Raw genomic sequence first — 14,329 nt, forward strand, 5'->3', positions numbered from 1 at the left:
AACATATGTTTCTTTGATATTTATTCTCAAACCTCCTAGATTAATACTGCTAATTTAGGGAAAGTGCTGAAGCAAAATTACTTACTGCATTTTGTGGATATTTTTTTATCAAACTGGAAAGGCTTTTCTCTCCTTTGGCAAACATTTTAGTTATAGTTTTGCAAGTGTTTAAAGGTGCTCAAGTATTAAGGAATCAATGTATTCAGTTTGATTTAATTTTCTTCACTAGAGAAGTTGGTATCTAGCCAAATGGTTTTTTAATTTTGTGCTGTGACATCATCCCGTTCACTGAATTAATCTCCCTTTGACTGTGTTTGTTCATGGGCTTGATCCAGAAAGCTTTGGGCAACACTGCAACAACCCACTTTGGCTAGTGACCCATGATAGCCAAAGGAAATTTGTAATGTATTTTCCTTCTAGTTATACCTCAGTCATGAAATCTGTGTATATTTCCAAGACACTTAAAAAAGGGAAAATGTAGATGTTGCAGAATGAGCTGGAATGAGTGGGGTGCTCCCACTTCATGTGGTCTTATTTGTTCCGTCCCATACAGGTAGGTATCAGAATCTTTGACTTTTGTCAGGGAACTGTAAAAAGAGCCCTAATAGGTATGAAAAATTGGTTACCTAAAGCTCTTTCCTTTCTGAGATAGCTTTAGTCTCAGGAAGTGTCCTCAAGGTGAAGGCACAGAAACATGTCAGTTAAACATTTAATACCCAGGATTATCTTGCTAGGGTCAGCCTACCTGCTTTTGGTGCTCTTGCTTTGCAGTTTTTTCCCCTTTTACTGTTTTTTTCACTTGAAAATACAGCACTTGACAGCTGTCAAATGTTCACAATGTAGTATATATGTAACCTTGTTTCTTCGTCGTGGCCTCTGTGCATCACACATATGGGTGCTGCACCTGCACAGTGCCTTTGGCCGGAAGATTACAAGCTAACGGTTTATTTTGGTGGGAGAAGTTCCGCTCCCCCTTCCCCACAGCCTATAAAGAGCGGAGCGACCGCCATTTTGTTCAGTCTTTGCGACCGCCGTTCACTGTGCCTCATGCCGCTTTCGACTATCGCTTTGATCGTTACTCGTAGCCTATTTTTCCTTCCTTTTACTCCCAGTTTTATATCCTTGAAAGTTCTTGTTAGCTCTAGTTATTTCTACAGTTCTTGTTAGCTCTAGTTATTCTGCAGTTCTATCGTTCTACCGTTCTACTTTCTTCTTCCAAAAAAAAAAAAAAACCAAAAATATATTCTTACCCTCTGCACTGTCTCCCTTTTTCTTCTTCTTCTTGCGATGGCACAGTGAGCGGCCTTCCGCAAATGTGCGGAATGCAGGTCGAAGATGACGCCATCTGACCCGCACGACCTATTCCTCCTCTGCTTGGGGGAGGGGCATAGGACCGACAAGTGCTCCCACTGCCTGGCCTTCTCCAAGCAGGCCAGAAAAAATCGGAAGAACCACCTTCGGAGGCTCCTGTGGGATCGGGCTCTTATGCAATCCGACCTACTGGTCACCACTTCGAAGCCTGGCCTGGCTGCGGTGGTCCTGCCCTCCCGCCCGTCGGACGAGGGTGTCTCTACTTTGAGGGCCCCACCAGCTTCTCCCAAAAAGAAAAGCGAGAAGCGCAAGCACGCCGATGCTGACAAATCGGCCAAAAAGGCCAGGAAAGAGAAGCCTTCTAAACCGGCCCGAAAGTCAAGGGATCTGGACTGACCTCGACACTGCATCTCGGGTTCGACAGCAGCGTCGGTAGCGGCGCCAACCACCGTACCGACTCCACCCGAGCTGGCACTCCAGGCAGCCATGAGGGTCACCCCTCAAGGGTCTCCCCGTCGTGTGGCTGACCTACCGGCCGAGCCACTTCCATTTCTCCAGCAGGGGTCAATCTCTGATGGAGAAATTCAGGACTCTCCCCCCAGGGCTTGATCACCAGTGCCTATGCCCATGGCCACACTGGAGGCGGATGTGCTTGAATCCCCACCCAGGGCCCGCTGGAGTCACTCCAGGGAGCAGTGATCCGAGCAGCGATCTGAGCAATTCGAGGACTGGCGTCGCTCCTACTACCCATCTTGGGGCAAGCCATACTCGACTGGGTACTATCCCGCGCCGAGGGATCAGTCCCCATCACGCTCTCGTGATTACCCGCTGCCGCTGGATCCAAGACGCACGTCCCTGGTACCCCGGGATGAAAGCAGCCAGTCCGTTTCACCAGTGGAGTCTTCTTCTTCGGCCCCTCCGTACTACGGCGCGGACTCCAATGACTCGGACATCGATTCTACCTCTCCTGACGTTGCGGTGACCTCCCAGGGTCCCGCATCACCGGGCGAGTCGCACGTTTCTTTTGCGGAGCTGATGTCCAGGCTCATCCAATCCCTGGACATCGACGCCGTCCAGCGGCCAGGACCATCTACGGATAAGATCTATGACATCGTCCGCGGGGAGCAGTCCACCTCCATCGTCCTGCCCTTGATCACCACCCTACGGCAGGCAATGACCCAGCTCTGGGACTTGCCCTCTCACCCTCAACCAACATCGTGGAGGTACGAAGCCATGTACCAGGTTCGGGAGGAGGATATACCATTCCTCCTCCGACATCCCAAGCTGAACTCAGTCGTGGTGGAGTCCTCCCAGGGAAGAGAGGCAAGGGGTCACACCGCGCCGCGAGATAAGGAGGGCCGCAAGATCGACTCCCTGGCCAGGAGGGTCTACGCAGCTTCAGGCTTGGGGCTGCGTATCTCAAACTACAAGGCGACGTTGGCGAGATACCAGTATTTTATAATGCAACGCCTCCACAACGTCGTCTCGGCCCTCCCAGACGGACAAGGTGAATTGGCCAAAGTCTTGATTAAGGAGGCGATGCACGTCGCGGTGCAACAGTTGTCCACAGCCAGGCACCATGTGGACACTAACTCGAGGGTGTTGGTCGGTGCTGTTTCTCTTCATAGGCATGCGTGGCTGCGGAGCGCCAACTTCCCCGAAGAGACCAAGTGGCGCATCCAGGAAATGCCCTTTGACGGGTCAAGGCTTTTCCATTCAAAAATGGACCATAAACTTTAAAAACTTCATGAGTCCCGCATGACGCCCTGACGAATGGAGCTCCAGTCGCTTCCGAGGCGTAAGTGGCCATGGAACCGTCCACCCTACAGACAGCCTTATCATCCCAGGCAACAGCCTCTGCACAGGCAACAGCAGCAGCGCCGTCGACAACAGCCCCAGCAACGCTACCAGCAGGGCCGCCGCCGATATGATGACAGGAGGCAGCGTTGTTGGGACTGTCGAACCATTCCTCTACCCTATCCTGTACCCACCCCCCCTCTCATCTGGGGACCGGCTGCGAAGCCGACTCCCCATTTGGGAGTCCATCACATCTGATGGATGAGTATTATCTATCATACTGCATGGCTATAGGATAGAATTCGATACCGTTCCTCCATCAAGTCCGATTCGGTTTACATCTTGCTCACCAGTACTGCTCGATGAAATACAACAACTTCTTCATAAAGGAGCGATTCGTCAAGTAACTCAATATGACGGACTTCACGGATTCTATTCTAGATACTTTACTGTTCCCAAACGGGACGGTGGTCTACATCCGATTTTAGACTTACGTGGTCTGAATCGATTCATCGTGACAAGGAAGTTTCGAATGACCACCCTCCAAAATATTTTGCAGCTGCTTAGGAAAGAGGATTGGTTCGCCTCATTGGACTTGAAGGATGCTTATTTTCATATTGCAATCCATCCCAAATACAGACGTTTCCTTCGCTTTGCTGTTGCCTCCAATTTCTACGAATTCATGGTTTTACCTTTCGGTTTGGCTACCGCTCCAAGAGTGTTTACTAAATGCATGGCCCCTGTCTGTGCTTATCTACGCCTCCAGGGCATACAAGTTTATCCTTACCTTGACGACTGGCTCCTAGTCTCCAGGTCCAGGGAAGCGCTCCTCACTTCTATCCGTATTACCTGCGCCTTATTGGATGACCTAAGCCTTTGCATTAATACTGAGAAATCTTCTCTCCTTCCGGTACAGAAGCTTACGTTCATCGGTGCCCACTTGGATTTGAAGTTGGAAAAGGCGTTCCTCCCTCGGGACAGAAAACTGACTCTCGCTCACCTTGTTCATCGAATGCGACGAGACAGATCGGTTCTGGCGAAGTCCATCCAGAGGCTTCTAGGACATATGGCTTCCACCGTTGCAGTGGTGCCACATGCCAGACTGCGACTCCCTCCTTTGCAGCTATTTTTCAACAAAGTGTTCCACCCACAGAGGGATCCACCGTCGAAACTCTTTCGAGTCCCATCCTCGGTCCTCCATTCACTACTATGGTGGTTGATCCCAACCAATCTGACTGTTGGGGTCCCCTTCAGGTCCCGAGTCCCATTGATTACAGTCGGTACCAACGCGTCTCTTCTAGGTTGGGGAGCGATATGCTCCGGCCTGTATACTCAAGGCACGTGGACTCGTCAAGAATCCATGAATCATATCAACTTCCTGGAATTGTTGGCCGTGTTCAAAGCCCTGCACTCTTTCGAAGATGTTCTTCAACATTGGGTTGTTCAGATAATGTCGGACAACATAGCCACCGTTTTTTATCTGAACAAGCAAGGCGGGACGAAGTCTCCAACCCTGGCCAGACTTTCTATGCAGATCTGGGACTGGTGCATTTTGAGAGATATTACGATAATAGCAGTCCATCTGGCTGGTACGGACAATGTGGAAGCAGACCTTCTCAGCAGGCGCATGCTCATCTCTCACGAATGGGAACTAGACCCCCAGACACGCGACGACCTTTTCCATCGCTGGGGATTTCCCGACGTGGACTTGTTCGCCACACAACAGAACAAGGTGTGTGTGACTTTCTGTTCGAGAGTGGGAATTGGTCACGAATCCCTAGGGGATGCCTTCATGATTCCATGGAACAATCTGAATTTCTACACCTTCCCACCGATTCCTCTGGTGACGAGAGTCATAGCGAAGACTGTTTGCAATCGGGCCACAGGGATACTCATTACTCCTTGGTGGCCACGCCAACCTTGGTTACCCACACTGCTGGACATTGCTCACGGGGAATACCTACATCTTCCACCGCTCCCGTTCTTGATAACCCAGAGAGACGGCGCACTTCGCCACCCAGATATATTATCATTAAAACTAACAGCGTGGCTAATCCAATTGCTGACTTCGCTACGTCTTTACCAGTCACTACTCCAAGGGGTTCGGATCCGACCTTTGAATCCACTACTGTCCTCGTTACGTCTACACCAACAACTACTTCAAAGGGTTCGAACCCTACTTTCAAACCCAATACAGTTGCAAGCTATGAATCCGCTGGGGACGGCACTGCACCAGCACTGTCGGATCCGACTACTGTGCCATCGAATCCGACAACCTTTCATCCGGACATTCAATACATATTGGACTCCGCTTTAAAGCCTTCTACACGGAATTCTTACGAAGCTAAATGGAAGCGTTTCTCCGCCTTTGCTGACTCTCGTTCATTCTCTCCATTTACATCATCGATTCCTCAAATTCTTCAGTTCCTCCTGGAATTACACCACTCTGGACTGAAACCATCTTCGATTAAAGTATATACGGCGGCCATCGCCTATCATCGGGATATGGTGGACGGTTTGTCCATTTTCTCCCAACCTACTATTAAAAGGTTTTTGAAGGGACTTTATAATCTGAACCTGTCGATCAGACCAGTAATGCCCATGTGGAGTCTCTCTGTTGTTCTGCAGGCGCTTATGAGAGCTCCTTTCGAACCATTGGCCACAGTCGATTTACGTCTTGTCTCATGGAAGACAGCATTCCTAGTTGCGGTTACCTCAGCCAGCGAGCTCTGCGCTTTGCGCGTAGACCCACCTTATCTCAATTTTCACAGAGAAAAGTTTGTCCTGCGGCTCGATCCATCTTTTCTGCCTAAGGTATTCACACCCTTTCACATGGGGCAAGATATTATTTTACCTGCCTTTTTTTCGGCTCCGTCTACTCCACTAGAAAGGACATTACATTCACTTGACGTTCGGCCCTGTTTAGCATTCTACAGATTCAGAACTGAGTCTATCCGACGTTCACATAGACTTTTCATTAAATATGCTACCAGGGGCCAAGGCACCCCTGTCACTCCGCAGAGACTTTCTAAGTGGATAGTTCATACCATCACCTTGTCTTACCAACTGGCCAATATCGACTTGCCCACTACCCCTCGAGGCCATTCGACTAGGGCTGTGGCTGCCTCATCGGCCTTCACATCGGGAATACCGATGGACGATGTATGTAGAGCTGCTACTTGGGCGAATCCTTGCACTTTCACCAAACATTACCGCTTAGATGTCCATGCTCAACAAGATTGTTCCTTCGGCAGAGCCCTTCTTTCATCTGTTCTTCGTTGAGGACACCTTCCCTCCTCCATTATGGTAAGCTTGTTAATCTACCCATATGTGTGATGCACAGAGGCCACGATGAAGAAAAGCAAGTTGCTTACCTATAACTGATGTTCTTCGAACCCACCCGCCGGCCCCGCTCGGTGTTGGTGAGTGGACCTTTGTCGTTATTGAATGTTATCATTGTTTCTTGGTACCGATACTGTTCACAGTAGAACTCATTTACAAATCATTTTTTCCACATGAGGGTGCCTGTTCGGTCGTCAAAGACTGAAGAAAATGGCGGGCGCTCCGCTCTTTATAGGCTGTGGGGGAGGGGGAGCGGAGCTTTTCCCACCAAAATAAACCGTTAGCTTGTAATCTTCCGGCCAAAGGAACTACACAGGCGCAGCACCCATATGTGTGACTGCACAGATGGCCACTCGAAGAACATCAGTTACAGGTAAGCAACCTGCTTTTCTGGTTTGACACAAGTACACAGAATAATTGAAATAGTTAAAAAAGTTAACTATAGGACATAGTTAAAATAACCAAACACACAAAAATAAAGCAGAATTTTATCAGGACCATGTATGTTCATTTAATATTATAATTAGTTTGATGTTGAGACTTACTACTTTATGTCTTTCTTGTTTCTTTCTTCAGTTAGATACAGAAGAAGTTAATCAACTGGTCAAAGCCATTAAATGCCCAGACTGTAATGCTGATATTACATTTGAGAGAAGTCCTCAACAAATTGCTGACATAATGGAAGAAGCCAGGTTACGTCTTTTAACTGCACAAATAGTTAGTATTTTTTATTGTCTTAATCTTCTAATTTCAGTACTCAACATGATTGAGTACATACTTCAGGAAAAAACTGGTTCTTGACAACTCTTAAATTTTAAGTTGCATTCCAAATTATTTGTCCTGCACTGGGAGGTGATTTTATATTCCAAGTATGTATGTTGTGCTGTAATTTACATATATGTAGTCCTACTGACAGTCTTTACAGCATTTGTCTAAAATGTCCTGAAACTTCACATTCCTACCTTTTCTGTCTTTTTCAATAAAACAAAAATGTCTGGAGTCACTCCAGAAGACCTATAAGAATAGCTGGTTAGGGTTACTTTGTGACTTCAGGCAAAGTGTCTGCAGAAAGGGCACCAAGCATTGTTCAATTGATAATCTTGGTCTCATGTTAAAGCTAAGATTCTAAGCTAAAATCTCCAGCCTAAAGAATAAAAATCCATTGAGGTAAAGCCATGCTATGATTTTTTTTTAAGTTAGTAGATATTTACAGAGAAAAGTCAGTGAGCTTGCTATAGTTACAGTGGTACCTTGGCTCACAAACTTAATCCATTCCAGGACTCTGGTCGTGACCCAAATTGGTTGTGAGCCAAGTCAACCCGGGGGTGGGGGAGACTGGCGTGACTGTGGGCACACTTGGGGGGAGATGGGTGCGATCGTGGGTGTGCTTGGGGGGGAGACAGGTGCGATCACGGGTGCTCTGGGTGGCTGGAGATGGGCGCAATTGCAATTGTCACCCGCTGGGGAGTTCGTGACCTGAGGCAAAAATTTTCAGAAATTTCCGTTTGTGACCTGATTTGGTCGTGAACTGAGGCATTCATGAGCCAAGGTACCACTGTATTCAGATTTTCTCAGTTTGCATAGCTTCAGGAAGATTTAAAATATGAGTTATCCATGCTTGCTGAGAGATCAGGGGTGGCCAGACTTGCTCAATGGAAGAGCCACATACAGTAAATGTTTGAGAGCCCCCACAGGTGGTGGTAGGAGATGGTGGAGCAGCAGGCAGTGAGCCACAAAATAAACTCAAAGCACCGCATGTGGCTTGCAATCCTTGGTTTGGTCATCTCTGTGATAGAGCAAAGCCATGCTTATGCTGATCACAACCCCTTGAGGATTCAGGATTTTGCATTATCACCTCAGGCACTTTCTCCCAGGGTTATAAGATCACCCCAGAAATGACACACATTGGAGTCCTTTCTGAGGAGTTGAGAGAAAATCATGACTTAAAGTTAAATTCTCATGGGTGTGTGCTACAGCTGTTAAAAGCAGTGCTTTTTTTGTCATAGAACGCCCCGGAACAGAGTTCCAGAACCTTTTTTTGACAGATTTTAAAAGTAACTTTTGAAAATTTGATGTTTGGTCCATGTGGATTTGAATCGCCCTGTCGAGCATAGCAGGGCTGCGGCAAAATCATTAAAACAGTGTATGCGGGCTGCTTGTGTGTCGAATCCGATGCATGCATACTTTGTCTGTGCTGGTTGTGATGGCGCTGCTCAGCTTGTGGCACTGCTCAGCCTGTGATTGGTTGTGTGGTCATGCGCTGAGTGCTTACTGTGGGCGGCGACTGTTATATTTCGTTACACAACGATGTGTGTGGGTGTGTGTACAGTGATTGTCCACGTGTGAAAAGTAAATAATTTCATGAGTTCTGGCACCTTTTTTCTTACAAAAAAAAAGGCACTGATTAAAAGTATTAGACTAATTACTCCATAACCAAGAAGTAGTCTTTTCTTTGTTTCCTTCCTTACTCTCTTCTTAAATCTAAAATTAAGTTCATTGTGAATTTGAGGATTTGTTCTAATGTTAGGTTTTAAACATGAATCCTCTTGAAAGTATGTGAGATAAGTGCTTAGAGTGGATGTGGATCAATTATTTCCTATTTTATATATGTCTCAAAACAATTGAACATTTGGAAATCATCTGGAATTCAAGGTGACTTCGTGTCATAAAAAGATACTACTTTAGAGAACAACCTAAGTTCCTTAAATGTGCCATGATTTTTTTCAAACAGGACTACTGCAGCTGTGTATTAAATATAATAAATTGATCACAATCAGAGGAACAGAGTATGTATATATTCTGGGCTTTAACAATAAAAATAGCCGTACCATTTCCAAACTGTAGTCTCAAATCTCTTAATGTTCTCACTTTAGTAACTTTTATTCTTACTTTTCATTTCATTCTCTGAACATAAAAGTCCATTTGATAATAGGAACTATTGTGAGCAAGCTGGGGTCTGCAGCCATTTTAAAAACAAATTCTGTATTATTGCTAAACTTTTATCAGTGTTTAAAGGAGAGTGACCAACAGCAATACAGTTGACAGATATACCTCTCTTAATGCAATTTTGCCCTGTCCTGTGCTTGTATGGAATATCATGCTGTCTTTGTAGCAGTGAGAATACATGTGCAGGCTAAAATGTAGATACGGAATATTCTTCTTCATGGTCTCTGTGCATTACACATATGCTCGTGTCATTTCACGCTTCCATTCATTGGCCAAGGGAGTATTCCAGATCCTTGCTGCCAGCTGGGATTGGAAGACCTACTGGATGCCACTGGCACCATATTATTGCCACTATTGAAATGATAGAGGCCCAGTTGACCCCCAGATCATCAGCTGTGCAAGAGAGAGTCAAAGATACAAGACACTTTTTCATCATCTCCTCCTATGATCACTGGAGACAATGGGGCCTTTCATTGAAGAAGTGGTCCTGTATGGCAGGAGGCCCAATGGAACATGGGATAAATGCACAGGAATGGTGGCAGTAGCAAGTTTCAGGTAACTAGGTTAACCTGAGCAGTTATAGGAAAGGAGCCTATGAAATGGCATCTAGTATATCAGATGATATATCAGAAAACTTGATCCCCAGCCCCCAAGTTGCCACTTTTTCTGACTTGGTGTAGTACCTCCTGTAAGAGCAAACATATGGCTTAAACTTCTTGAATTAGTTGGTCCGGGGCGAGAGCAAAGGATGGCAAGAAGATGTTGAATGTGGATATTTTTTGCACCAGTGGTTATTGCTGAATGCCTTTTGCTACAGGTGGACCATATGCTATCTCCAGTTTTTCCTACCAAACTTCCTCATCTATCAAGATACAACAGGACAGAACAACTCTGTTCTTCTTAATTATCTCTATGCAACCTGCAGATTTATTTATTTATTTATTTATTTATTTATTAACACTTTTGTGTACTGTTGCAGTAGCCTCATGGCTGGATGGTGTACATATGGGCTTTGTGCCTGCATGGAGCCTGTTACCGGGAAGTTTTAATAGCTGAGAGTGTTTTTGCATGGACCCATCCTTGTGTCCATTACAAAAAGGAGACATCCCTGCCATTTCCCTCAGTTTTTCTCTGACCATTTTCAACGCCTTGTAAATTTCTTTCTCACATACTTTTTTCCTTGAGTGTTTTTTCTTCTCAAATGCTTTTTCTCAAATCTTCTCAAAATACCCATTTTTCTTCTTTTATGAGGTTCTCTCTCTCTCTTGGTCTTCTTGATGGTATTGAAGGCACCATTCCACAAATGCGGAATGCTCTGTGCTTGCTCTTCTTGAGTAAGGCGTACATAATTGACCAGTGTCCCCACTACCAGGCCTTTACAATGCAGGCTTGCAAGTGTCATGTTGACTGACTGAGGGCTGAACTTTGGAATAAAGTTCTCAAGGTGGTTGAAGTCCTGGACATGCCTGAGCCATCTCACCATGCATGACTTTGCCTTCAGTCATCTGTGACTCCATTGCCTCCCCTGACTCTGAGAAAGTCAATGAAATTCAAAAAGGTGAAGAAGTTGACAAAGAGAGCCAAAGAGGCAAAATCAGTAGAACCTTTGGGTGCCAGAACTAAGGAGTGACAAATGGACTCTTGGCTGGTACTGGCCACTTTGGAACAGATTGCCCACAAGGACATTGTGTTGGCACCAAAGCTTGATTACATTTGTGTTGCATCTGGATCCTTCTTTCCTCCTAGTTGTTTCTTCTTTTCATTTAAAGCAAGATATTGTTTTGCCAGCATTTTTTTCATTCCTAGTCATCTGGTGGAGTTTATGCTGCACACTTTGCTCATGGGAAGAGTGCTGGCATTCTACTGCTCCAGGACTGTACTCTTTCAACAGACCCCAACACTGTATGTTTATTATGGAGAACAGCATTTTTGCAAAGACTCTCAGCCTGGGTGGTGCAGACAATTTCAGCGGCCTACAAACTGTCAGGATTGCGGCTTCCAGTTTGACTGAAAGCAGATTTCGCTTGGGCAGTAGTGACTTCAATAGCACTGCATGCTGGGATTCCTCTGCCAGATCTTTGCAAGGCAGTGACCTGGTTGACCTCATTCACTTTTGCAAAGCATTACTGACTCAATGTTTACTCCAGTGCTGACTGTGTGTTTGGGAGAGCAGTCCTCTTGTTGATAATCCTTTGACGCTAACCCACCATGCAGAAATGGTAAATTCACCAGTCGCTCACATGTGTGATGTACAGAGACCACAAAAAAGAAAGGCAGGTTGCTTATCAGTAACTATTATTCTTCCAGTGGTCACTGGTGCATTCACACAACCCACCCACCAGCCCCACTGTGTGTTGTGAGTGACCTAACATTGGTATTCATTTCTTTCCCTTTGTTTCTACCTCATTTTTCCCTTGTACTATACTGCTTTGCTGAATGTGGCATCAGTATTATCAGTCTACCCCTCTGTTCTGAGGCCACCTGGGAACTCAGGGAAATGGCGGGAACTCTTCCCTTTTATAATGGACACCGGGGGGTGGGGCGAGTTCCCACCAAAATGCTCTGAGTTACAAAATCTTCCCAGTAACAGACTCCATACAGGCTCAGAGACCCTATGTGTGATGCACAAATGACCACTCAAAGAATGACAGTTACATGTAAGCAATATGCCTTTGTCAGGCTCTGGTGGGATAACCATTCATGGGCCTGTTTCTCTTCTTCCTTTGCGTGCTGCAAGCTGTAGGATGCATTAGACCTACTGTCCTTGGAGTCAGGCAAAATCATCTATTCTGTTGTCCTTAGCTTCATAGTGATAAATTAGTGTATTTGTCTCATGCCAACCTTCCTAGAAGAGGTCAAATTGGTACCATTCACTCAAGGCTTCTGTGTGGCAAAATGGTCTTGGCTCTTGAAGTTTGCAGTATAGTTTGCAGCATTGCAGCACCATATCAGATATTTTGCTGTGTCTTAAATTTGAGAATTGAGGGCCTCATTTAAAATTGGAGAGTCTCATTTAAAAAGCAAAGGAGTCTGTGGCTGAATTCCTGCTCTGCCTGAGCTTCCAGTGATTGGGAATGAATGGTAATTGTTACTCAATTGTGAATAGGAGATGTCCTATTTTCTGGGGATCACAATAGTGAGTAAGTCCTGGGAGGGGATAACAGAAAAAGGTAGGTGACACTTGTTTATAAATTTTGGGACATTATCGACCTCCGAGATAAAATGTGCTAATTCTTACATATTTTGATTATATGAATTAGAAAACAGGTGAAAAAGGTGCTGGTTGGCTAAAGTTTTCAAGATATTTCACAATAAAGATTTATACAAAGGCGAGTATATTTGCTTACAAGGGAGGGAGGTGTCTGATTATCATGATGCCTCGTAACTTCTTGACAAAGTAGAACAATGAAAATGGTACCACATGGAAGTGTATAAATTTGTCTTCACTTTGAGACTAAAGATTATTACCTAACTGTAATTTATTGTTCTTTTATTGCAAGGTAAATTTGCCCTGGTCAGATCTACGCATCATACAGTTACATCTGGTGGCTTATGAAAGTGTCATTGCCTAACATTTCCAAGGAACAGTTGCTCCCTCAGAAGAAGCCAATATGCCTCAAAACTGTGTAAACAATGCAGATAACTTGCTACATTTGTGGCAAGGTTATATTTGCATCTTAAAAGTGCACTATGCAGTGGTAAAAAAGGCATGCCACCTCTATTTTGGATGCAAAATAGGGGATCAGGACAAGTGTTGGTCCCCTCATTACTGTTGCATTACATGCACAACTTATCTGCATCATTGGCTAAACAAGAAGAAAAAGTCCATGCCTTTTGCAGACCTAATGGTGTGGAGGGATTGGTGTGGCACCATTCTCATTGCTATATTACATTTTGCAGAAAAGTTATGGAGCATAATCGCACATCCCCCTTGTAATTTTAAATTATTTTGATACAATTTTGACCTGAAACTGTATCTTGGAAACTGAAGCCAATTAATATTCAGGACTTAATTTTCCATTATTAGTGACCCAATCCTGGTAAAATTACACTACTTTCATTTCCGAGGCTTTCTCCTTGTAGACCAGTGTGATTAGTGAATGGCTATTGTTGGGAAGTCTGACTTGCTTTGTGTCTGATCTAAATCTAAATGATAGCTGGCCTCTCAAACTTGGGATGGCTCTATTTCTGAACTTTGCTCTGTGAGCTTATCTGTAGCCCTAAAAACCTGAGCTTACACAGGGCTGAAAGTGAAACTAACCTTCACTGGTATTTATAAGCAGTCGCTCCTGCTAGCTAGGCCTGCACAGTGGTTCTACAGAGTAGAGATATGTATTGCTTTCTTCTTGCCATCCCTTCTAAGCTTGATTTGAGTTTGCTATGGATTGGTTTAGATGTGGGCTGAAAGAACTGGAAGTTCCTGCTGGCTTTTTCCTTTAGAATTTAACTTCAAACTGTAGGTTGGTGGTGCTTTCCTTCTGCCTTTCTAAGCCTGAGTTTAGTTTACTATGGATAGGTTTAAATGTAGGCTTCAGAAGAACAGGAGGAAGGTTTATTATCTGCCATCTGTGCATGCTTTATGCTCTAAAAACTTCCCTTGCATGCATTATAGATGACTGGGACTGGTATACAGTGGTACCTCGGCTCACAAACGCCTCAGTTCACGACCAAATCGGGTTGCAAACAAAAATTTCATAAACATTTTGACTCAGATCAGGAACGCCACATTGGGTGGCGACCGTGAATGCGGCCATCCCCCCCCCCCCGAGTGGGGAGATGGCCAGGATCGGGCTCGTCTTTCCTGCAGGAGTGCGCCTGTGATTGCGCCCATCTTTTCTGCATGAATGCAACCACGATCTCGGCCATCTCCCCCCCCACCCCAGTACGATCATACCCATCCCCCCCCCACCCAGCGTGCCAGGATGACGGGTGC

General features: G+C 45.3%; 1 protein-coding gene across 1 annotated transcript in view; it reads left to right on the forward strand.

The window, feature by feature from the left end:
• The window catches only part of LOC123021357 (sodium/hydrogen exchanger 10-like), an 85,765-nt gene that overhangs the window by 28,296 nt on the left and 43,140 nt on the right, over window positions 1-14,329 (forward strand). Inside the window, 2 exon segments of the mRNA XM_044426069.1 lie at window positions 3,875-3,903; window positions 7,027-7,167. Coding sequence (XP_044282004.1) covers window positions 3,875-3,903; window positions 7,027-7,167 — 170 coding nt within the window.

This window comes from Varanus komodoensis, unplaced genomic scaffold, assembly GCF_004798865.1.
Source record: "Varanus komodoensis strain SLA01 unplaced genomic scaffold, ASM479886v1 scaffold16, whole genome shotgun sequence".
Taxonomy (NCBI): domain Eukaryota; kingdom Metazoa; phylum Chordata; class Lepidosauria; order Squamata; family Varanidae; genus Varanus; species Varanus komodoensis.